This window comes from Podarcis bocagei, assembly GCF_964188305.1.
Source record: "Podarcis bocagei genome assembly, chromosome: 15".
NCBI classification, from domain to species: domain Eukaryota; kingdom Metazoa; phylum Chordata; class Lepidosauria; order Squamata; family Lacertidae; genus Podarcis; species Podarcis bocagei.
In genome coordinates, this window is record NC_138141.1 from 43,589,024 (window position 1) to 43,614,307 (window position 25,284).

Sequence of the window (25,284 nt, forward strand, 5' to 3'; positions counted from 1 at the left end):
AAATGCCAGATTTTAAAGGGCTGGGGAAATACTACTACTTCTGGTTGTATCCAATATTAGACCTGCTCAGAGTAGATCCATTGAAATTAATGGCCCTAACTTTGTCACTTAGGTCCAATGTGGCATTAAGGTTAGACCTGGGAGAGCAGGGTTCGAATCCCCACTCAGCCATGGAGCTCCCTGGCTGTGACCTTGGAGTCAGTCACTGTCCCTTAGCCTCACCCACCTCACAGGGTAGATCCCTGTGAAGCCCATCACCTTAAGGTCCTTGGAAGATAAAGGTGGCATAGAAATTAAATGAAATTAAAATATAAATAAATATTAACTCAAAATAAATAATAGTAGCAGTAATAATAGTAAAGTTAATAATAATATCATTGCTGAAATGTATTGAATTGGATTACATCATGGAGGATAAGCTACTGGCCATGGTGGTTATGTGAAACCTCCTTGTTCAGAGGCAGTCTGTCCCTGAATATTTGTTGCTGGGGAACAAGGTCTGATGCCTTCATGTGCCGCTTGCAGGTTGCCCTAGAGGAAGCTGGGTGAGCAATGTAGGAAACAGGATGTTCGACTAGATGGACCTTCGGTCTGATCCACCAGGGCTCTTATTATGTGGGGGAAGCACTTACCGTATTTTTCGCTCTATAGGACGCACTAATTCTGCGATTAGACATAATTGATCAAACAAACCTCAATTTTCAGAGGCAGTCTACCCCCAAAAGCCAATGCTCATGGCACGCAATAAGAGAGGCCTGTTGGACGCTTGTTTAACATCTCTCTCTCTCTCTCTCTCTCTCTCTCTCTCTCTCTCTCTCTCACACACACACACACACACACACACACACATTTTTTGCCACAACATAACAGAAGGTTTGCGGGGGAGATTCTTCCACTGATTCAGCAGCTTCCCCAAATCATAAGACAGGGCTGTAAATGAAACAAACAGAAGTGTACAATTAGAATAATTTTAAGGGGCTCCCCCACACACCCTCTGCCCCCACCCAGGATCAAAATAAGTATATTTTTTTAATGTGCCATTTAAATCCACCTGAGCATAGGGAGCTTAATTGAACTTGAGACGTGAAAAACGAGAAACAGAAATAAACCACAACTGATGGATTCATCCAGCTTAACCCAGTATTGCCTACACTGGCTGGCAGCAGCCCTCCAAGGTTCCTGCATTGCAGGGGGTTGGACTAGATGACCCCTTGGGGTCCCTCCCAACTCTACAGTTCTATGACTCTAGGGTCTCAGGCAGAGAAGGATCCTTGCCAGGGAGGTGGGGCACAAATCCTCAGTTTCTCCCAGTTTCTCATTTTTAAGTTCAGATAGAGAGGCCTGGGAGGCCATATTTGGACCCTGGTGGAGATTCCCCATCTCTACCCTAAATATATTAGGAGACTCAGCTTGCAATTTTTAAAAAAATGTTTAGGGGTATTGTATTCAGCAACCAGCAACCTGTTGCCTTGAAATCAGGCCCCATGGAGAAAGGTATTTGGCTCACTGTTTGCCTGTATCCGTCTAACGATTAAAAAGGCATGTTTTGCCCAGATCCAATTTCCTCGTTTCTAGAATTAAAAACCTTGCAGAAGATGACGAGAGACCAAAAAAAGTGGACAAACTTGGGGAGAGATTTCTTCCGGGGGCCTTGCTCTTCTGAATCCGCGCCGTCTTCCGAAATGGGCTTGAGCGACCCTTCTCGTTTCCCATCTCTCCGGATCGGGACCAAGGTCTTCCAGTTTTTCCCTGAAACTGACACGGGGATTGGCTTTTGTTTCGATCTGACACTTGCGCGCCGATTTTCCAGAAACGTGGCTGAGCTCAGTGCAGCTGGCAGTGGCATTTGAAAAGAACAACATATGAACAGCACACAGTTTCTCCAGCTCCACCTCTTACCTCCCAGTTTTCCTGGCAGAGATACCTACCTATATATCCTCCCCCCCCCACTCGCACCAATAGCCTTTCTCTTCACCCACCCCCCACCAGACCAACAATAACAAGCAGTGTACAGCACCCCTGTTTACTAGTTTCTGCCAGCCATACCCTTCTTTAGGAGACTCCATTCCATTCTCACCCCCCCCCACTCCACCTAGTTTTCTGTCCCTCCCACGACCAGCATTCTGTGCACACTGAGCACGCTCAGTCCACACCAGGTAGTTCCTTGGGGTCCCCCCACCACCACAGAGAACATCAACTGGGTAACACCTGGGCTTCATTCACTCTAAAAAAATGAACTGTTTGCAAAAGGCTCCCATCACCCAGTCACAAGGAATGTATTTCCTCACCTCTCCCATATTTGAAAGAAAAGCTCAGATTCCGTTTCAGCTCCTCGCTGTATCCACCAGGGTCTTCGTTGATGATGCCCAGATTGGTGTTCCATGTGGACCAGTTCACCTCATCCACTCTGTTCAGGAGAAGCAAATGTGGTCAAGTCTCCCCCTAGCAGCAGCACAGCTGGGGAGGGAATGTGGGGGGCAGCCCAGCTCCCAGACTGCTACTTCTTTTTTTGACAGAACATGAGCAATTACATCATCCACCAGGGGAATTGACAGACCACTGATGGCAGTGAGGAATGGGGAGATAATGAGGCTTCCAAGCTTCTTTGGGACAGATGAACATGGCAGAAACCAGAGAATGAGGAAAATAATATGTTGTTGTTGTTGTTGTTGTTGTTGTTGTTGTTGTTGTTGTTGTTGTTGTTGTTGTTGTTGCTGCTGCTGCTGCTGCTGCTGCTGCTGCTGCTGCTGCTGCTGCTGCTGTTTTTATTTCTACCCCGCCCATCTGGCTGGGTCTCCCCAGCCACTGTGGGCGGCTTCCAACAAAAGATTAAAAATACATTAAACATCAGTTATTAAAAACTTCCCTAAACAGGGCTGCCTTCAGATGTACTCGGGCTGAGGCTGGATACAGCTTTCCTTTCCTTTCATGGGGTCCCCGCTTCATGCTAGTGGTTCACATGTTTGGCTTTCTAATAAAGGCTAAGCTGGCAGAAGATCTTTTGTTGAAGTGCAAATGTGTTTTACAAGGGCATTTGCTCCCAGGAAACTAAGATTGTAGTGATGCTGGTCCAAATCAGTTGGGTGCTATGTCAGGCAAATGCACTATACACTTCTTGGCTATCTGTGTGTCAATATACAAATAACACAGCTGCCTTCAATATTTTATTATTTTATTAATTTATGCTGTTTGGAGAGGGGCTGGCAACAGAACCTCCTTCAGGATGCAGCTATGCAGGATATGTCTCTCAAGATGAGCTCTTGTATGTATCACAGTATTTTAATATTCTTTTGGAAGCCGCCCAGAGTGGCTGGGGAAACCCAGCCAGATGGGCGGGGTATAAATAATAAATTATTATTATTAACTATTATTGTACTTCAAAATTTACTGCTACACCGTCACTTCCTGTTACCATTACCTAACAGATTGCTACAACCCAGAACAGTGTAAGCACGTGACTCCAATTACCTCAAGCAATCAGAGCTTTCTGGGGAATACAAAAGGGTGACTTGCCAGCTGACCAGAGCTGTGAGGAAGGCTGGCAACTTCCGCACACCCAGTCCCTGAAAAGCTTCAAAAGTTATAATAATAATAATAATTTATTATTTGTACCCCGCCCATCTGGCTGGGTTTCCCCAGCCACTCTGGGCGGCTTCCAACAAAGATGAAAAATACACTAAAATGTCACATATTAAAAACTTCCCTGAACAGGGCTGCCTTCAGATGTCTTCTGAATGTCAGGTAGTTGTTTATCGCTTTGACATCTGATGGGAGGGTGTTCCACAGGGCGGGCGCCACTACCGAGAAGGCCCTCTGCCTGCTTCCCTGTAACTTGGCCTCTCGCAGTGAGGGAACCGCCAGAAGGCCCTCGGTGCTGGACCTCAGTGTCCGGGTAGAACGATGGGGGTGGAGACGCTCCTTCAGATATACTAGACCGAGGCCGTTTAGGACTTGAAAGGTCAGCACCAACACTTTGAATTGTGCTCGGAAACATACTCACCTGTCCATGGCCACAATTTTGCAGCCTGAGAATGGGACCACAGAATTGGTGGGTGGTGGGTGGGATGTTATGGTTTGGCCCGACAGCCTCTATTTCCTTGTCACCCCAAGGCGTACAGAGAGGGGAACCAGAATTACCTAAAGCACCAACGGTAATCGTTTTTCCCGTCCGGAGTAGTCCCCACCAGAACTTGTTTCCCAGATCGGAAGGAGTTGACAATGCAGTTCCAATAGCTGTTCTCGATGTTCAAGATGGTGATGGCTCTCTGGGTGGAAATATATATATATATATCAGTTGGTAGAGCCTGAGACTCTTAATTCCTGCATTTTCCAGAGCCTCCCGACCCTAACCCAGAGGTGGCTGAACTCAGCAAAGACACACCGAGGCCGAGACGCTGATCATCATCATCACCATCATCACCATCATCACCATCATCATAATTTATTATTTATACCCTGCCCATCTGGCCGAGTTTCCCCAGCCACTATGGGTGGCTTCCAATCAAGTGTTAAAAACATACAGCATTAAATATTAAAAACTTCCCTAAACAGGGCTGCCTTCAGATGTCTTTTAAAAAGAAGATAGCTGCTTATTTCCTTCACATCTGAAGGGAGGGCGTTCCACAGGGCGGGCGCCACTACCGAGAAGGCCCTCTCTCTGGTTCCCTCTAACCTCACTTCTCACAATGAGGGAACTGCTAGAAGGCCCTCGGCGCTGGACCTCAGTGTCCGGGCTGAACGATGGGGGTGGAGACGCTCCTTCAGATATACAGGACCAAGGCCATTTAGGGCTTCAAAGGTCAGCCCCAACACTTTGAATTGTGCTGGGAAACGTACTGGGAGCCAATGCCAGACTCACCTGGAGCTTCCAAATGCTTTTGCTCTCCTGAGAAATCTTGTTGACCGTTTCTCCCATCAGGGCGATGAGCATGTTGAGGAGGAGGATGTACGTAACTATGACGTAAGTCACCAGCAGGATGATGAAGACTGACCTGAAGCGTGGGGAACTAAAGGTAGTGAAACTAACGGCAAAATTAGGAAATACAGGTAACGGTGTGAATGTGCTGGGCAAACAGGTCCATAAGAAAGATAGACAGAGAGAGAGAGAGGGAGGGAGTTCAGAACAGCACATTTTATACTTATAAATCACAAGGATATCCTGTAAGTTAAAGGTTTGATGTCCATAGTTTGTAATTTGGTTGAACTGATGAAAAGGAACTGATGATGATTTAGGGTGTATATGAAAATAGGAACAGCACTCTTAATTACAGTGGTATCTCGGGTTACATATGCTTCAGGTTACAGACGCTTCAAGTTACAGACTCCGCTAACTCAGAAATAGTACCTCGCGTTAAGAACTTTACCTCAGGATGAGAACAGAAATTGTGCGGCGGCAGCGGGAGGCCCCATTAGCTAAAGTGGTACCTCAGGTTAAGAACAGTTTCAGGTTAAGAACGGACCTCTGGAACCAATTAAGTTCTTAACCCGAGGTACCACTGTATTAAAAATTGTAAGAGTTTCCTATAACTTCAGTAGTTATTCTTTACAATTTGGGGCAACTGAGGCAAATAAATTGGTTATATTAATTACTATTGCTACTACTACAACGACTCTGATGTGCCCTTCACCAGTGGGTCCCAGGGCAGCTGACAACAATTTAAAATTCAGTATTAAAAACATTAAAAAAACAAATTACAACCACAGGAATAGGTTGGATCCTGAAACACATCTCTCAAGTGTCAAATGCTGGATGCTCGTATGTGGAGAGAGAGTTATGCTGCTTAGGGGCTGCCACAGAGAATGCCCTCTCCTGCGCCACCGCCTCTGAACAATTAAGGATGCCTTTACTCTCTTGGGAGATTTCCCCCCAGGTTTTAATGATTTATATTAACTTTTTGTAATTGCACACATTCTTATTAGATGCAGATAGGTAGCTGTGTTGGTCTGCCATAGTCAAAATAAAAAAATTCCTTCCAGTAGCACCTTAAAGACCAACTAAGTTAGTTCTTGGTATGAGCTTTCGTGTGCATGCACACTTCTTCAGATACACTGAAACAGAAGTTGCCAGATCCTTCTATATAGTGGGAAGGTGGGGAGGGGTATTACTCAGAAGGGTGGTGGGAATGGGAGATTGGCAGATAGCTGAGATGAGCCTGTTGACGACTCTTAACGACTGTAATAGGTCTTACAGGAAAAGGCAAGGGGTGAGAAGGAGTCGTCAACAGGCTCATCTCAGCTATCTGCCAATCTCCCATTCCCACCACCCTTCTGAGTAATACCCCTCCCCACCTTCTCACTATATAGAAGGGTCTGGCAACTTCTGTTTCAGTGTATCTGAAGAAGTGTGCATGCACACGAAAGCTCATACCAAGAACTAACTTAGTTGGTCTTTAAGGTGCTACTGGAAGGAATTTTTTTATTCTTATTAGAACATAAGAAGAGCTTGCTGGATCAGGCCAATGGCCTAGCCAGTCCAGCATCTTGTTCTTAGAGTGGCCAACCGGGTGTCCGTGGGGAAACTAGCAGGCAGGATTCGAACACAGGAGCAGCCCCCTCCCCTCCTGTGGTTTCCAGCCACTGGCATTCAGAAGCATTGCTGCCTTCAGCTGTGGAGGAAGAAAAGAGCCTTCATGGCTAGTAGCCATCAATAGTCTCTCCTCCATGAATTTGTCTAATCCTCCTTCAAAGCCTACAGGTTGGTGGGTGTAATGTGTATGGGTTGCTCGTGCGTAAGTTGCCGCCTCTCCTGGCTATGTTGCCTTGCTAAACCTTTCTGTCTGGACAGCCCTTCACTTTGTGGCTGCCTCAGTCGCTAGCAGAATCCGTCAGTGGGCGTTTCTTAAATCTTTTCCAACATAAAAGTTGTTTGACACCCAGTGTCCTCCTACTCTCTCTGCGCGGAAGTCTTGTGTGCAGGGTGGGCGTGGGTAGCGGAGGACCCGTGCTCTCCCCGCTGGTGTCCGGTGAAGAGTCCTGGAGCCCTCTCGCCGATTCCCCCATCAGCCCCTCTATATCCCTGGTGTTGCGCTGATTTGCTTCCCCATCTGCGGAGCTGCCTCTCTCCCTGCTGGGCCCTTCTCCAGCATCATTTGAGAGCCTTCCCTCCGCCTCTAGCTCCGATCTCAGTTCCCTGACAGTGGGCATCCCTGCTTCTTGGGGAGCGAGTTCCATAATTTCACTCTGCACTGTGTGAAGAAGTGCTTCCTTTTATCTCTCCTGAATCTTCCAGCATTCAGCTTCACTGGACGCCCCTTTTCTCTAAACTAAAAAGTCCCAAACTCTGCAACCTTTTCTCCAAAGGGGAGTTTGCTCCACTCCCTTGACCATCTCGGTCAAACCTTTTCATCTCCTCCAAGCTAAGCAGCCTCACTCGCCCTGATCTAGCCACTGTGATCCACGCGACGGTCACCTCCAGACCTGATTATTGTAACTCACTCTACGTGGGGCTGCCCTTGAGACTGACCCAGAAACTCCAGCGGGTGCAGAATGCCGTGGCGAGACTCCTTATGGGGTCCTTGCCGCAGGATCACGTTCACCCGGTGCTATACCAGCTGCACTGGCTCCTGGTGAAGTGCAGGGTCAGATTTAAGGTGCTGGTTTTAACCTTTAAAGCACCATACAGCCTAGGATCCTTGTACCTACGGGACCGCCTCTCCTGGTATGTCCCACGGAGGACCTTACGGTCTTCAAACAAAAACATATTGGAGGTCCCGGGCCACAGAGAGGTTAGGCTGGCCTCAACCAGAGCCAGGGCCTTTTCAGCCGTGGCCCCAATCTGGTGGAACGCTCTGTCACAAGAGACTAGGGCCCTGCGGGACTTGACATCTTTCTGCAGGGCCTGCAAGACAGAGCTGTTCCACCAGGCCTTTGGCCAAGGCGCAGTCTGACCCCCTCCTTGACTCACAAAACTCTAGCCCAATGGTTGCCATTAATTTGATTTTGAACTCCTTGACTCACAAAACTCAATAATAATAATAATAATAATAATAATAATAATAATAATAATAATAATAATTTATTATTTATACCCCGCCAATCTGGCTGGGCTTCCCCAGCCACTCTGGGCGGCTTCCAAAAGAATATTAAAATACTATAATATATCAAACATTAAAAGCTTCCTGAAACAGGGCTGCCTTCAGATGTCTTCTAAAAGCCTGGTAGTTGTTGTTCTCTTTGACATCTGGTGGGAGGGTGTTCCACAGGGAAGGCGCCACCACCGAGAAGGCCCTCTGCCTGGTTCCCTGTAACTTGGCTTCTCGCAGTGAGGGAACTGCCAGAAGGCCCTTGGCGCTGGACCTCAGTGTCTGGGCTGAACGATGGGGGTGGAGACGCTCCTTCAGATATACTGGACCAAGGCCGTTTAGGGCTTTAAAGGTCAGCACCAACACTTTGAATTGTGCTCGGAAACGTACTGGGAGCCAATGTAGGTCTTTCAAGATCTAGCCCAATGGTTGCCATTAATTTGATTTTGAACTGATTTTAGAATGAATTGATTTTAGAATGCTGTGTTACTTTTATTGTTGTTAGCAGCTCTGAGCCTGGCTTCGGCTGGGGAGGGCGGAATATAAATATTATTATTATTATTATTATTATTATTATTATTATTATTATTATTATTATGTCTCTACAATATCCTGTCTGAGACAAGGTGGCCAGAACTGTTCACATAAGTCTGAAAATGTCAGAACAAAATAGTTGACATGCGTTAAAAGTAAAGGGGAGCGGGGAGGCAAACCTGAAGTGGTAACTGTCTGTGAACTCCAAATCTCCCATCCCAATCGTGAACTTGAAAAGTTCTAGGCAGGTAGAGTAGAAGTTGTTGTAGGAGGGGCGGCACTTTGCTTGACAGGTACTGTGAGTTTGGTTCTGTGCCAGCAGCTCATCGTCGTCCTCAATGAGGGTCACGACAGCTAGGGAACGAGGAAGTAACCCAATTCAGTTCACATTCCAAGGCAAAAGTACTTAATCTACCTTTTGCAAAGCAATTCGCCATCTGCAATGCACCCAGCCTTCAGAATCGTCCCTTGCAATGCAGTTCTTCAGCAAAGCATTGTGTTCAAAATCACACTTACTGGGGTGGAAGCGGGCATAAAAACACATATATTAGTGAAAAGGAATTAGATTAGGTAGGGTGGGAATTGCTTTGCAAAAAGCCAAAAAGTATAATTAGGCAAAAACTGCATATACAAATTGTGTATTAAGTGGGGTTTTTTAATATCTATTTTTATTGATACTTATCCAAAGATATGCAAAAGTTCATGCCCATTACAAAGTATCTTTTTATAATGCACCAGAATAAAATAAATACTTTAAAAATGTGATCTAAACAGTAACAAGAGCAAAAAGAAGAAAAAAAGGGTGGAGGAAAAGAAAGGAGAGGGAGAAAAGAGAGAGGGGGGGAAGAAAGAAAAATATATATATTTTAAAAAGGATTGCGTATCAGGAGAAATCTGCACTGATTTTAAAATAATAATTGCAAACTGATGGGAAATGTGAAGAAGTGAACTGAAGAGTGAAAAGAATGATAAATGGACAAATTTGGCTATATCCAACCACAGTAGTGTTGGTGGTGAGGGAAGATCACTGAAAACACACACACACACACACACACACACACACACACACACACAGAGTATTTATTAAAAGATACACAGAAACTACTTATTTATTTAATTGGGCATATTTCACTGTTTGGTGCATGGAATGTGGGAGGCTGCTCTCTCTGGGGACATCAGCCATTTCTCCTTGGTGACTGGAATGTTCTGAGAACAGTGCAAATGTCACCTCGGTCTCTGGGGAAATCGGGAACTGGAAAAGCCTTGCTGATCTTCTTGCAAATTGTACTGGTTTCTCCCCCACCTCTGAACTAACCCACCCAGCTTTTGCAGCACCAGCACACGTCTGTAGGTGTTCGCTTTCGTCCTCTCTCCAACCCCACCAAAAAGAACCCAAAACAGTCACTCCGTTACCTGTCGAAAAGCCCAAATGGAAAAGGAGGTAGACCACGATGAAACGACACAGGTCTCTCAGCATCATCTGCAAAAAAGAGGTGGAGGGGTGGGAGGGAAGAGGGAACCAGGGTCCAACTGGATGAGGGTGGGCTCAGGGTGGTGGAGCAGTGAACCCTTCGCCCCAAGGGACTAGCCTCTGCTACCCATTGCCCCTTTTATCCCAGACTGACCTTCTCCAGCATGACTGAGTAAATCCCCATCTGCTGGAAGCCACGAGTGTAATAGAGCAGGTTGGTCCAGCCCAGGGCCAAGGCAAAGACCATGAGGATGACGTAGAGTTCTTGCTTGCTGAAGTACAGGATTGCTGAGCCCAGGATCAGGACAGAGTGGATGAAGCTGAGTGGGAAACAGGAGGAATCAAGCTTCTTGGCTGCGTGGGGGATTTGATCCCCGGTCTTCCTAGCGCAACACTCTAACCACTACACCACACTGCCACTCACTTTAAAAAACGTAAAAGGGATGTTTACTGTTGGTTCAAGGAAAAAAATGGCATAAAGAAATGAGAATTCCCTGGATGCCAAGTTCCAGGTGCTCTTTGGTGAGTGAATCCCAGCGGAGATTTAAAATCATGCAGCAAAGTAATATGTGGAAATACAATCTGTTAGATACCTTTACAATATGTTGTTGAGAGTTCCAAAACTGCCCCCAGAAAAGACCACATGTTTGGTAAGTTAAAAACTGGTTTACTTACAAACCCTTCAAAGGACAGCTTCATGCTGTTTCCCATACATCAGAAAAGTTTCATAGGCAGATAAAACTTGGCCAAGTGGTGAAAGTTCCCAAATTATTTGCATGGAAACTCAAGAGAGGCTTGTAAGAGTCATGTGGTCTGAGCTGCAGCAACCACCTCAAAACCTCTTAACATGCTAAGCTTCTCAGGTAGACTGGGAGGAGGAGAAAGGCTTAGTTCCCTTGTTACTCCCAAGGTGAGGGACAATGCTAAACCTGACAGGACAGCTTACTCTATGGAATTAACCCCTTCATGTATTAATTAGACGTAAACATGTTGGTTATATAAGGCTGGTTATACCACACTTACAAGAGAAGTTCACTGTAGCTGTTCGTAAAGATTGCTTTCAGGGATGGCTGCCTCTGCTTAAAATACTTGATCTGGGGGAAAAAGGCAGGAGAATAAATAGAGGTTGGTGTGAAAAGAGCTTCAGTCCAACAAAAACCCGTAAAGCCTTTTACCGCCACCGCCCCTCACGCAGATGCACAATAAAATGACCTACCCTAACCCAGACAGCATGCAAAGGATGTGCACTACCAGTGAGCCACATTCCCTTCCTAATGTATTGTCGAATGATAAAGGACAATAAATTTATCCAGAGAGATGATACACTGTCTTCCCAGTAGACTGGGATTGGAGCCTTAGCCATGAAACTCATTTAATGGCCTTAGATTAACATGAGAACGGGGCCTTCTCTGCAGTGGCTCCCTGTCTGTGGAATGCTCTCCCATGGCTGAATATAGAACCACAAGCCACAGATACAGTTTGTGTAAAATATGGACAAATAGGAGTGCTACCCCCTGGGCTCAGCTCCTAGTGCGGCAGAACCAGTTGCGCTGCCCTAGAACCAAGGGAGGAAGTTGCTCTTTCCCACTTCCTTTTCCAGTTCTATGGGATTTCAAAGGCTCAGATTAATCAGGATCTGACCCTTACCCAGATTCCCTGGGAAAGTGAAGCATTTGTGTGTGAGCACTTTCTCTATTTCTGTTTCTCAGTGCAGAGCGGCAGATCAGGGGGAGGGGAGAGAGCAGTGACCAGAGGGGGTGGCCCCATGGCACAAGCTAAAAAAATGTGTCTGTTCCCCCGGGACCTAAGCCCTTTGCCCACCCATAAGAGACTCTGGTGAAGTTCTTACCCCTCTGAAGAAGAAATAGGCACCCCCCAACACACTCAGGATCTCCCCGGTGACTCGGAAATACTCGTTGGTTGTGTAATTAAAGGCGAACGGGGGCTGTGGACGAGAAGGGTGCAACTTTAGAGAGTCAAAACCCAGAGCCCGGCTGTGAACTAGGAATGAGTGCATAGCTGCCAACTGTCCCTTACTTGGCGGGAAACTCCCTTATCCCAGCGCCGTGTCCCGCTGCTGTCCCAGATTGACGATGTCCCTTAAATTTCCCGGGTTTCATGCTCGCCCGGCTCGGGAGGGAAGCAGCGGCTCGGGGTCCTCCGCCTCAAGAGCGCGTGCACACGAGCTGCTGCGTCTCCGTCTCCCCCTTTTCCCCCTCAGGGGTGCGCCGTGACAAGACGGGTGGCGGCGGGCGGGCAGGCAGCCCCTCTCTTGCGAGACTGCCAGGGGAAGCCGGAGGCGGCAGAAGCGGCTGAGGAGGCGGCCTGAGGGAGGAGTGGCTATGTGAGTGTGTTGTAACAGGAGTGGCTAATTTTTTTGGGGGGGAGTAGGCACATTTACCCTTGGCCAGCCCTCTAAAGGTGAAACGCTAGCAATGACTGTGGACACCCCACACTCTCCCACGCTCACTGGACGTACAGGACTCACAAATGACACAACCATTCCGCCTTCCTCGGCTGATCTGTGCATATCCCCTCAGGAGAGGGAGCCACTGCCCCCTCTCCTTGCTAATAAAATAAGTGATCTGATGAATGTGTGTGTGTGGTTTGCAACCCCAACAGAGCCCAAGGCAGAGCAGAGAGGTTTAACCACTTCTCTGCCCACCCCATTTTTATTTATATTTAAATGCAAAAATGGGTGAGATCTTTAGAGAGGGGGAGAAATGTTTGCTGGGGTAGGATAACTGATCAGGCTCCTGAGCCGGAGTATAGCCTCTCCCCGTCCCCATCATGTAGTATAATAACTGTAGGCTGTAATGAGTAAGGACCACTAAGCCAGGTGTATGTCCCACTGAACACATTCGTTCCCAAGATAACTCGCATAGGATCCCGCTACTGAATTACTGTATTGTTTTAGGAGATGTTAAATATGCGTAGTGCTTCAAGTAGACTTCCCCAACTCTGAGGTTGGTGAGGGTCTTATCCGGAGGGCACCAAGTCTGGCTTAAGGAGCAATGCCAAAGCAAGATAGCTCATCCCTGCCTACACCACGAGACTAGAGAGCCAGCATGGTGTAGTGGTTAAGAGCGGTGGACTCGTAATCTGGGGAACTGGGTTCGCTTCCCCGCTCCTCCACATGCAGCTGCTGGGTGACCTTGGGCTAGTCACACTTCTCTGAAGTCTCTCAGCCTCCCTCACCTCACAGAGGGTTTGTTGTGGGGGAGGAAGGGAAAGGAGAATGTTAGCTGCTTTGAGACTCCTTTGGGTAGTGATAAAGCGGGATATCAAATCCAAACTCCTCCTCCTCCTCTTCTTCTTCTTCTAGCGACCTGGCACAAGACTTGTTATCCTGTATCAGGAGGCTTGAGGGAACTTGTGCAAGGTTTCAGAAGGATATAAGATCTTGAGGGGAAATCCTTTAAAGGGGAGAGTGGCTCCCACCTGAAAAATTGCCCAATGATTACTGTGCAGTGCTGACTGATTCGGTGGGGGTGTGTGGAAGCTGAGAGACAGAATGGAATGGAGTACCTGGGAAAGGGTGGGGCAAGCAGGCAGGCAGGCAGTGTGGCCAAGAGCACCCTGTTTGACCATTTTCCTGCAGGTCCCACTTCAAAAGGAATAGCACACACGCCCCACACGCCTGTTCCCACCTAACCTGACCCCTGGGGCACTTCACAGCTGCGCGTCAGGAAGAATTTCAGCAGGTGACGCAAACTCCAGGAGCAAAAAGGCATAGAAACCCCATCCATAAGGGGTGGTATGAAAAAAAGAGAGCTAGAAACCCGAGAATCTCGAAGTTAAACCACCTCCCCGTGCTTTTTCGTAGGCCTGTAATAGGCGGCGACGGTGAGGATGACGATGTGGGCAGCGTAAATGAAGAAGTTGAAGTAGAAGAGGTGCTTGACGAATCGGTCCCACTTGTCCTGCAGGAGCTGGTTGAGAGGCTCCACCAGAAGCATCTCGTGTCGGTTCTGGAAGTGGGAAATAAAGCAGACTGGTTGGGTGGGAGGCGGGGAGGCCAACAGCAGGTGGCGCCAGAGCCAATGAAAGGGAGTGCCAAGCACTAGGCTGGTTGTAAGTCAGATGAGGGGCAGGTGGGGGCTAGCTGCCCCCGTTGCACTTTAATAGACCAGTCTCCCCACCGGAAGAAAACCAAGGGCAGAGTGGAAATTAAAAAGGCAAAAGGACTGCGATCAAAAATAAAAATGGCTGATTTTGCAAAGCAGTTCTCCAGCCGAGTAATGCTTATACCTAGGTAAAGCGTACATTCTATAGATGCATACAGTGGTACCTCAGGTTACATATGCTTCAGGTTACATACGCTTCAGGTTACAGACTCCACTAACCCAGAAATAGTGCTTCAGGTTAAGAACTTTGCTTCAGGATAAGAACAGAAATCGGGCTCCGGAGGCGCAGCGGCAGCGGGAGGCCCCATTGGCTAAAGTGGTGCTTCAGGTTAAGAACAGTTTCAGGTTAAGAACGGACCTCCGGAACAAATTAAGTACTTAACCCGAGGTACCACTGTATGTGAAAATAAGATACCAAAATGCATTGCAAAAAAATTAAGCTAAGTTGGATAGAATTGTAGAGTTGGAAGGGACCCCAAGGGTCATTGAGTACGTTAGGAGGAATTCGCCCTGATGATGACAAATTTTCATTAGGGTATTTTAATATATATATATTGCAAACTGATGTGGACATGTGGAAACGGACTGTGGCAGATTGGCCCCTCCCTAAACCTGACCACACTGAGGGCCGTCAAAGAAGCCTCTAAGCTGTGGCACTGAAGGCCAGGGAATCAGGCCTCAGACATACCGGCGTCTCACTGCTGTAGGCGATGATCTCCAGGACTGAGTTCTTCTCGCAGGTGTCGATGCTGGACAGGTCGTAGAGCGACGAGTGAACCGGCCCATAAGCCCATTCTGTGAACTTCCGGGACAGGTGGCGACACTCTGGCTCCTTGATCTCCCGTCTGAGGATGTACGCAAAGACCTAGCCATGAGAACACAAGGAAAAGACCCACAGGGTCAGGCCCATCTAGAGGGCCCATCTGGCCCGGCATCCCGTTCTCACAGTGGTCATTATGGGATGCCCGCAAGCAGGACCTGGGACAGCAGTAACTCTTCTTCCCACTTGTGATTCTCGGGAACAGAAATTGAGAGGCAGACTGCGGAGGGAGAACATGGCCATTGTGACCAGTAGCCACCGGCACCCGTGTCCTCCAGGTCTCGTCCTCTTTTACAGTCATAGTTTAGCTATGCTCTATGTGAAGAAGCGCTTTCTTTTCTCTGTCCTGAATATTTCAACACTCAATTTCATGGGCTGCTAAGTCCTACTATTGTGAGAAAGGGAGAAGAATTTTTCTCTAGCTGCTTTCTCCACTCTGCTGATAATTTTATACACTTATACACTTATCTCCTCTTACAGTGGCGCCTCACAAGACGAAATTAATCCGTTCCGCGAGTCTCTTCGTCTTGCGGTTTTTTCGTCTTGTGAAGCACGGCTATTAGCGGCTTAGCAGCTAAGCAGCTATTAATGGCTTAGCGGCTTAGCGGCTATTAATGGCTTAGCGGCTTTAAGAAAAAGGAAACAAACTTGCAAGAACTCGCAAGACGTTTCGTCTTGCAAAGCAAGCCCATAGGGAAATTCGCCTTGCGGAACAACTCAAAAAACGGAAAACTCTTTCGTCTTGCGCGTTTTCCGTCTTGCGAGGCATTTGTCTTGCGAGGCACCACTGTACTTGCCTTTTCTCTAAACTAAAGTGGCCCAGATGTGATAACCTTTCCTTTCCTTTTTAAGCTTTGCAAGAGACTCTTGATTTGGTCTGCCAAGGTTTGAGACATAACAAATGCAAGCTGAATTCGGAACACAAATCTCCCCATATGGTAAGTCCTACGTCTTTCCCCGGCTCCTTTCTTTTAGCGATTTTTCCCCCTTATGATTTTAAAATCATAGAATTTTGAAGTTGGAAGGAGCCCGTGAATCATCTAGTCCATATCCTTGCAATGCAGAGGAATCACAGCTCACCTGTTGACGCAGGGTCTTTGTGAGTGTTTCTGCTGGAATTGTCCTGGGTTTGATTCCCAGGAATTAAAAGCGACAGAATTAAAGACTTCCTGTGAATCCCAAGTGCTGACTGGGGACAGGAGACTTCCTGTTGCCTCTCTGTATGATTTACTGTTTCTCCCTGGAATCAGATCATTCAGTCACTCTTGACTCAGAGGTGCCGCAGTCTCAGGCGACGGCTGCATCCCTTCCTGAGTCACAGTTCCTCATATGCCTCCTTCGAAACTAAACAGTGACCTCCCTCAGGGTTGAGTACTACCGGGGCTATTGTTTTTATGTAGCTTTTAAAAAAACCAAAATATTTTTGAGAACTAGAATGGAATGCTTTCAGTCAGAAAACGTATGCCAACGGAAGCTTGGGCATCTCTGCCTTGCAACAAGAAGGCGGGGCTATTATACTATTAGCTACTATGCTATTAGGACACGGGTGGCACTGTGGGTTAAACCACAGAGCCTAGGACTTGCCGATCAGAAGGTCGGCGGTTCGAATCCCCGCGATGGGGTGAGCTCCCGTTGCTCGGTCCCTGCTCCTGCCAGCCTAGCAGTTCGAAAGCACATCATGTGCAAGTAGATAAATAGGTACCGCTCCGGCGGGAAGGTAAACGGTGTTTCCGTGCGCTGCTCTGGTTCGCCAGAAGCGGCTTAGTCAGAAGCTATATGCCGGCTCCCTCGGCCAATAAAGCGAGATGAGCGCCACAACCCCAGAGTCAGCCATGAGTGGACCTAATGGTCAGGGGTCCCTTTACCTTTACCTTTACTATGCTATTAGCACCATTCTGCAGATGCAGGAGCCCAGACGGAAAGAACAGTGGCTGGCTTGAGACCGCCAAGTGAGTGCAGGGTGAGTTTTGAGCCACAGACGCTGCAAAATGAGTCACAAAATCAGTGGCATAGCATGAGTTGCCAGCGGCCAGGGCAAGATCAGTATTTTACTTTCCCAAGACAAATATTACGCCCCCTGACAGCTCCATGCAGCGCTGCTACTGCTGGACAGAGCTGCAGAGCAGCGTGTGTGTGTGTGTGTGTGTGTATGCCTCTTGGGGCTGTGGCGTAACTGTCACCATGAGTCTCGCCACCCCCTGCCTCCCCCGCTGGCTGGCTGGGTGGGTGGGATGGCATGAAGCTGAGAGATGCAAGGGCCCATCCTCTCCCAGCTCCTGCTTGGCGCGCTGCCCAGGTGAGGCAGACAGGATGGAGAGCAGATCCTGTCAGGGTGGCAGCTGCAGAGGTGTGCCCCTCAACATTTTTGTGCCCAGGGCAATTGCCCCGGTAGCCCCCCTCCCATGCTGTGCAACTGACAAAATTAATCTAGCTCTGATCTCCAGATGGATTGCTGGTTGGTGTTGCCGAATAATAATAATAATTTACTATTTATAGCCCGCCTATCTGGCTAGGTTTCAACCCAGCCACTCTGGGCGGCTCCCAGCAGAATATTAAAAACACGATAAAACACCAAACCTTAAAAACTTCCCTAAACAGGGCTGTCTTCAGATGTCAGATAGTTGTTTATTTCCTTGACATCTGCTGGGAGGGCGTTCCATAGGGCGGGCACCACTACCGAGAAGGCCCTTTGCCTGGTTCCCTGTAGCTTCACTTCTCGCAGTGAGGGAACCACCAGAAGGCCCTCAGAGCTGGACCTCAGTGTCCGGGCTGAACGATGGGGGTGGAGACGCTCCTTCAGGTATACTGGGCTGAGGCTGTTTAGGGCTTTAAAGGTCAGCACCAACACTTTGAATTGTGCTCAGAAACATACTGGGAACCAATGTAGGTCTTTCAGGACCGGTGTTATATGGTCTCAGTGGCCACTCCCAGTCACCAGTCTAGCTTCCGCATTCTGGATTATTTGCAGTTTCCGGGTCACTTTCAAAGGTAGCCCCACGTAGAGCATGTTGCAGTAGTCCAAGCAGGAGATAACCAGAGCATGCACCACTCTGGCCAGACACTTTGGGCAGGGAGGGCCTCAGCCTGCGTACCAGATGGAGCTGGTAGACAGCTACCCTGGACACAGAATTAACCTACGCCTCCATGGACAGCTGTGAGTCCAAAATGACTTCCAAGCTGCGCACTGGGAATGAGTGTGCCTGATCATTTCAAGCAGCTCACACAACCTACCTGTATTTTCCCAGTCTTGGCCGCCAGGGTCAGCGGTGTCAGCCCCCTTCGGTTGGCGATATCTTCTAGCTTGAGGGTGGGATTGAGCCTGGCTCCCAGGATGAGGATGTCGTTGTACATCTTGGTAACAAACTTGGTGTTGTCCTCCGTGTTGTCGGCGATCTCCACCAAAGCGTGGAGGACGGTGTTGCCTATGGAATCCTGGGCAGCAATGTTGGCCGGGTGGTAGAGGTTATCGAGAAGGTACTTCACGATGTTGAGCTGGTTTGTGCAGGCAGCCAAAGAGAGCGGCAGTTCACCTGGTGGGAACAACGATGGACCATCAGAGTCACATGAGGGGGGCAGGGAGCAAGGTAAAAACCTATCCTGCCCTGGCTCCTGCCAGGTGGAGAACTCGAGCTCAGGTTGTGGTTTCTACCCAAAGCTTTAATGTTTGGATCCTCTTCCTCAGGCTCTCCTGACCCAGATAGAAACCTTCCCAGCCCACGGGGTCCCTCCATGGGGGTCTTCTGTCGGCCTCTCCTCCTGGCTCGACCAGCCCCCATCCAACTCAAGACCTAGGACCCTTCCAAAGGCAGCACCTACCAAAATAAAACCCGGGCCTGCCGCTGATTTTCTGGAAGAACTCCCCGTGGGCTTTCGCGTGGACGTCAGCGCCGTTCCTGACCAGGAGGTCCACAAGGTACATGTTTCGTCTCTCAATGGCGATGTGCAGCGCGGTTTGGCCTGAAGAGGAGGCAGAACCGTGAGCGGGAAAGTTAGTCTCCACCCTCTGCCCCGTTAATAGCTCCATACACGTCTCACCACCCACGGCAATCGCACACTCCTTACCCTTGTAGTAGCTGTCTGTGTATTCGGCATTCACAAACTCCTTCAGGTTGTCCGTCTTCTCTGCAATCTCCAGCAGGAGAGGGATGGTGTCGTTCCGGCCGTTGTGGAGGTTCAGCATGGCTTTCAGCAAGCATGTCTTCCCAGTATCTGGTTCTGGGGGAGGAAACACACAAAATTTATACATGCAGGGAAAATGGGAGCAAGCAGTGGAGGTGCATAATGAGGGTACTTGTCTCCAGGTCTGGCGCCAGAGGATGGCAAGATCTTGCAAGATAGGGCATGTGCCAAGACTCCCAAGAGCAGCAGAGGGCGCCCTTGCCATGACAGTGCTAACGTTGCCACTCTGCAAAATGTACCCAAGGAGATCAGATGCAGCCTAAGAGAATCTTAGCTTGCAGGACCTTCCCCGTTCAAGGGGTCACTGAGGATGCCAGGACCAAGATTTCCCCTTAGTGTGTATATGTGTAAATCCTGGAATCCGCACTGGGCAGCAGAGGCCCAGGCAAAAAATAGATAGAAAATATAGCTGTCAACCCACAGCAGGTGGCGCTGTGGGTAAAACCTCAGTGCCTAGGACTTGCCGATTGCATGGTCGGTGGTTCGAATCCCCGCGGCGGGGTGAGCTCCCGTCTTTCGGTCCCAGCTCCTGCCCACCTAGCAGTTCAAAAGCACCCCCAAGTGCAAGTAGATAAATAGGTACCGCTTTATAGCGGGAAGGTAAACGGCGTTTCCGTGTGCTGCACTGGTGCTGGCTCGCCAGAGCAGCTTCGTCACGCTGGCCACGTGACCCGGAAGTGTCTCCGGACAGCGCTGGCCCCCGGCCTCTTAAGTGAGATGGGCGCACAACCCTAGAGTCGGACACGACTGGCCCGTACGGGCAGGGGTACCTTTACCTTTACCTATAGCTGTCAACCAGGCCTGTAAATCCGAAACTGGGAACCTGAGTCCCAAATGTGGCCCTCCATACATCTCTACCTGGCCCTCAGGTCTCTGTTCAGGCCACACCCCTCATTGACTCTGCTCCACCCCTTCCTTGAGTGTCTTTCCTTAGCTGGAAATTTGTGACAATCCCTCATGCTTGTCTAGATGGGTGGTGGTGGTGTGTGTGTGGTCTGTGGCCCCTGGAAGCTTGCTTGGGAGGAAATGTGGCCCTCAGGCCAGTAAAGCTTCCCGCCACTCACCCACTCATTGCTCTAAGTCTTACTTGGTGACTTCCAAGGAAATATCCTCCACACTCTAGAAATGGCTTTCGCATCCCAAACCCTGGAAGGGAGCAATGGCGCACGATCCCCGCTTACCTTTGAACTCCTCATCCGTCAGGTTTTTCAGGGTCTCCAGGAGGTAGGTGAGCAGGTCGTCCAGCTCGCTCGGATCCCCCTGGGCCACCGCGTCAAAGAGCCTCCTTCGGTCGTAGATCCTGAACGATTTCTCGGGGCGAACGCCCATGGAGGCTCCTCGGCGAGCCCCGCGATGGAGAAGTCTGCCACGAGGAAGGAGGACTGTGGGTTACTGGCTCCTCCTGGAGAGCAATGGCTCAGGCCTCAAATATATCGCTTCCCCCCCACACACACACATGTACCACCATGACAGCTTGAGGGCCACATTCACTTCTGGGTAACCTCTCAGGGGCCACATGCCTTTGGTGGGCAGAGCAACACATGATGCCAATTTTACCTTTGTCCTGGGGGCTGGTTTCTAGACACACACTCACACCTCTCTCTCACTATGTGTGGGGGCGGCGGGGGGGGGAGCTCAACAACTTTTGTGTCCAGATTTTCACTTTTTGAAACATGGCAACCCTTTGAGGGCCAGTTAAAGAGGCATTTAGAGCATGAAGATCTACAGACTGACATGCATAGTTGAGAGGGCTTAGTTTATTTTTTGGCTGCTGTTTTGTTCATGTTGGCAATGTTGCTTTCTAAATGCTGATTTGTCAATCATATGGTTTTTTAAGTTGTTAACATTGTTTTGTAGCATATCTGTTTCACAGATGATTTGTTAATCATTTGATATGATTTATGCTGCATTTAGTCAAACCTCGGCTCTCAAACGGCTCCGTTTTTGAACGTTTTGGCCCCCGAACGCTGAAAACCCAAAAGTACAGTAAATGCTCCAGTTTCTGAACGTTCCTCGGAACTCAAAGGTCCAACTCGGCTTCTGCCCAAGTGCAAGAAGCTCTTGCAACCAATCGGAAGCCGTGCCTCATGTCGAACGTTTCGGAAGCCAAACGGTCTTCTGGTATGGATTACGTTCGACAACCGAGGCTGGTTTGCAAGCTGCTTTGGGATTCCTTCGAATGAAAAGCAGCATAGAGCTATGAAAAAACAGATCAGGTCGAATCCTGGCAGCCAGGAACAAACACCACCTTCCTGGTCTCCCTTCCTCAGCTGGTGCACTTCAATTCACATGTTACAGTGGTACCTCGGGTTAAGAACTTAATTCATTCTGGAGGTCCGTTCTTAACCTGAAACTGTTCTTAACTACTTTAGCTAATGGGGCCTCCCGCTACAGAACGATTTCTGTTCTCATCCTGAAGCAAAGTTCTTAACCCGAGGTACTACTTCTGGGTTAGCGGAGTCTGTAACCTGAAGCGTCTGTAATCTGAGGTACCACTGTAATAATTTCCACAGCTCTAGGGTTTTCTGGTTGTTGTTGTTGTTTAAATACAGTGGTACCTCAGGTTAAGTACTTAATTTGTTCCGGAGGTCCGTTCTTAACCTGAAACTGTTCTTAACCTGAAGCACCACTTTAGCTAATGGGGCCTCATGCTGCTGCTGCACGATTTCTGTTCTCATCCTGAAGCAAAGTTCTTAACCTGAAGCACTATTTCTGGGTTAGCGGAGTCTGTAACCTGAAGTGTCTGTAACCTGAAGTGTATGTAACCCGAGGTACCACTGTACCACTGTATTTTGGAAAGTGCGAACGATGTAACTTCGTTTTGAAATCCGAACCAAATTGGAGTTCTTCTCCCTCCCTAGTTTTGCTACGGGGGGGGGGGGGGGAGTTAAGTGCAGGGCATCTTAGACCCCCAAGCGTAACTCAAAGCCCCCCCCAGGGGACCCACTCACTTTGGAGAGTGGTTGCCACACCTCCCTCGCTCCAAGCTGAGGCTGAACTTCAGGATGGGACTGGACACCATGTGGTCCATCTGGTAGAAGGAATCCATGGGAGCCGTGTCCTTGTCTCCGTCCCCAATCCCAAACCGCGCCCGCTTGGCGAAGATGCTGTGCTTGGTCGACCTGTTGCTGCCGGGCGTGCATGCGCCCGACTCCTCGCCTTCCAAGTGGTCGTCCATCGATTCCGAATCCTCCAGGTCAGAGCTCCCCAACTTCCGCATTTTCCCCAGGATTCCAGACATGTTCCGGAGAACAAGGCTGGGAGGGAAGTGATCCGACTCTCCCTGAAAGCTAAGGAAAACAAATAAAAAGGAAACTAATAATAGCCTGCTGGATCAGGCCCACATCACCCATCTGTTTGAAGAAGAAGAAGAGTTTGGATTTGATATCCCGCTTTATCACTACCCGAAGGAGTCTCAAAGCGGCTGACATTCTCCTTTCCCTTCCTCCCCCACAACAAACACTCTGTGAGGTGAGTGGGGTGAGAGACTTCAGAGAAGTGTGACTAGACCAAGGTCACCCAGCAGCTGCAGGTGGAGGAGCGGAGACACAAACCCGGTTCCCCAGATTATGAGACTACCGCTCTTAACCACTACAGCACACTGGTGGCAAATTATTTTTTTAAATAAATTTTCAAAAATCCAAAACAAAGAAACATACAGAGAAACAAACAAACATACACACATCCTGTTTAAATCTTGGTAACATTATTAAGTGACTTCCTCAAATCCCCTTGGTTGAATTTCATTATATATATCATTATTATATATCATTTTTCCAAAATCGATTTTCTCAAAAAATTAACCTGATCACTTAACATCTTTCATTCTTCCTAATTTAGCTTAAAGCATCTTATCTTATCCTTACATATTTAAATCCTAAGCCTATCTATTATTTGCAACCTTTCCCAATTAAGTTATCTTAACATATTTAGCTAAGGTAAAGGTAAAGGTAAAGGGACCCCTGACCGTTAGGTCCAGTCGTGGCCGACTCTGGGGCTGCGGCGCTCATCTTGCTTCATTGGCTGAGGGAGCCGGCGTACAGCTTCCGGGTCCTCTGGCCAGCATGACTGAGCCGCTTCTGGTGAACTAGAGCAACGCACGGAAACGCCGTTTACCTTCCCACCTGAGTGGTACCTATTTATCTACTTGCACTTGGACGTGCTTTCGAACTGCTAGGTTGGCAGGAGCAGGGACCGAGCAACGGGAGCTCACCCCGTCACTGGGATTCGAACCGCCGACATTCTTTTTTTTTTTTTTTTATAAAATTTTTTATTACGTTTCTTTCCATAGGTTAACAGATTTGTTTATACAGCAACATGCAAGAAACATTTTTTTTATATATATATAAAGAAAAATAAAAAAAAGAAGAAAAAGTTAAGAAACTTTCAAAACATCCTTCGACAGCTCATTTTTGGACCTCCTCACATCCTCTCAGCATTGCATTCATTATTCTAGCCAGTTCAGCAATTTGTTATCTTGTTTCCCATCTTATTATACCTTTAAATTTATTATGTTACCAATTTCAAAAATTTGTAACTTATTTTTAACACTCTTAATAAACATAATATTTTGTTTCTAATTTGTCTCATTTTTTCCATCAATACTTACTTTATCATTTACTTAAAGTAAATTGCAGAAGCATAACGTTTCTTAATCGTGCGCAAACTTAGCATTCAAACAACTTATAATATTTTTGCAGATAGTCCTTAAATTTTTTCCAGTCCTCCTCCATTGTTACTTCGCTCAGATCTCGAATTCTGCCAGTCATTTCTGCCAACTCCATGTAGTCCATCAACTGCGTCTGCCAGTCCTCCAGTGTGGGTAAATCTGGTGTCTTCCAGAACTTTGCGATAAGAATCCTAGCTGCTGTGGTTGCATACATAAACAAGGTTCTATCCTTCTTTGGCACCTTCCGGTCCACCATGCCCAGAAGAAAAGCCTCTGGTTTCTTAGAAAAGGTATATCTAAATACCTTTTTCAGCTCATTATGTATCATTTCCCAAGAGGCCTTTACTTTCGGGCAGGTCCACCAGAGGTGAAAGAATGTCCCTTCTGCCTCCTTGCATTTCCAACACTTGTTATCAGAAAGATGATATATTTTAGCCAACTTGACTGGGGTCATGTACCACCGGTATACCATTTTCATAATGTTCTCTTTCAAGGCACTACATGCCGTGAATTTCATACCGGTGTTCCATAACCTTTCCCAGTCCTCAGACATAATGTTGTGTCCTACATCCTGTGCCCATTTTATCATAGCAGATTTAACTGTCTCATCCTGTGTGTTCCATTTAAGCAGCAAGTCATACATCCTCGAAAGTACCTTAGTCTTTGGTTCTAGTAACTCCGTCTCCAGTTTCGATTTCTCCCACTGGAAACCCACTTTTTTATCCATTTTAAATACCTCTTGAATTTGAGCATAATGTAACCAGTCTCGCACCTTATTTTTTAGTTTGTCCTGGCTTTGGAGCTTCCAATTATCTCCAACTCTTTCAATCAGTTCCCAATATTTTGGCCAATAGGCCTCCATATTGGGCCTCTTTTTAGAGATCTTGGCTTCCACTGGTGATAACCACCTCGGGGTCTTGCTTTCTAATAAGTCCTTGTACTTCATCCAGACGGCAAAAATTGATTTTCTGACAATATGGTTTTTAAACAATTTATGAGCCTTCGCCTTGTCATACCACAAGTATGCATGCCAACCATAAACATTGTCAAACCCTTCCAGATCTAGGACATCGGTGTTTTCCAACAAAAACCAATCCTTCAACCAGCAGAAGGCTGCAGCCTCATAGTACAACCTTAGATCCGGCAGGGCAAACCCCCCTCTTTCTTTTGAGTCAGTTAATATTTTGAATTTAATTCGGGGCTTTTTGCCCTGCCAGACAAACTTAGATATATCCTTCTGCCATTTTCCGAAACATTCCATTCTGTCCACGACCTGGAGGGTTTGAAATAAAAATAACATTTTTGGCAGAACACACATCTTTATAGCTGCGATTCGGCCTGACAAGGTAAGTTTCAATCTTGACCAAATATCCAAGTCTTTTTTAATCTCCGACCAACATTTTTCATAATTATCTTTAAACAGGTTTAAATTTTTGGTGGACAAAGATACCCCCAGGTATTTC

At 47.8% G+C, this 25,284-nt stretch overlaps 1 protein-coding gene across 7 annotated transcripts; it reads right to left on the reverse strand.

The window, feature by feature from the left end:
• Nucleotides 1-660: 660 nt before the first annotated feature.
• On the reverse strand, nucleotides 661-22,464 carry TRPV1 (transient receptor potential cation channel subfamily V member 1). 7 transcript variants are annotated; one of them, XM_081172021.1, is made up of 16 exons: nucleotides 22,104-22,464; nucleotides 20,334-20,515; nucleotides 19,036-19,188; nucleotides 18,790-18,930; nucleotides 18,205-18,503; nucleotides 14,842-15,018; nucleotides 13,833-13,997; nucleotides 11,876-11,971; nucleotides 11,050-11,120; nucleotides 10,181-10,346; nucleotides 9,969-10,035; nucleotides 8,735-8,909; nucleotides 4,859-4,991; nucleotides 4,138-4,265; nucleotides 2,289-2,407; nucleotides 661-1,755 (listed from the first exon to the last, which is right to left on the reverse strand). In XM_081172021.1, exons 1-16 carry the CDS (start codon nucleotides 22,391-22,393, stop codon nucleotides 1,532-1,534), a joined length of 2,586 nt encoding a protein of 861 aa, XP_081028147.1. In that variant the 5' UTR covers nucleotides 22,394-22,464; the 3' UTR covers nucleotides 661-1,531. The 7 variants fall into 7 exon arrangements, with proteins under 7 accessions (XP_081028147.1, XP_081028146.1, XP_081028144.1 ...); XM_081172020.1 differs by having other exon boundaries at nucleotides 661-1,833; nucleotides 4,859-5,006; XM_081172018.1 differs by having other exon boundaries at nucleotides 661-930; nucleotides 1,626-1,833; nucleotides 4,859-5,006; nucleotides 18,790-19,188.
• Nucleotides 22,465-25,284: the final 2,820 nt, after the last annotated feature.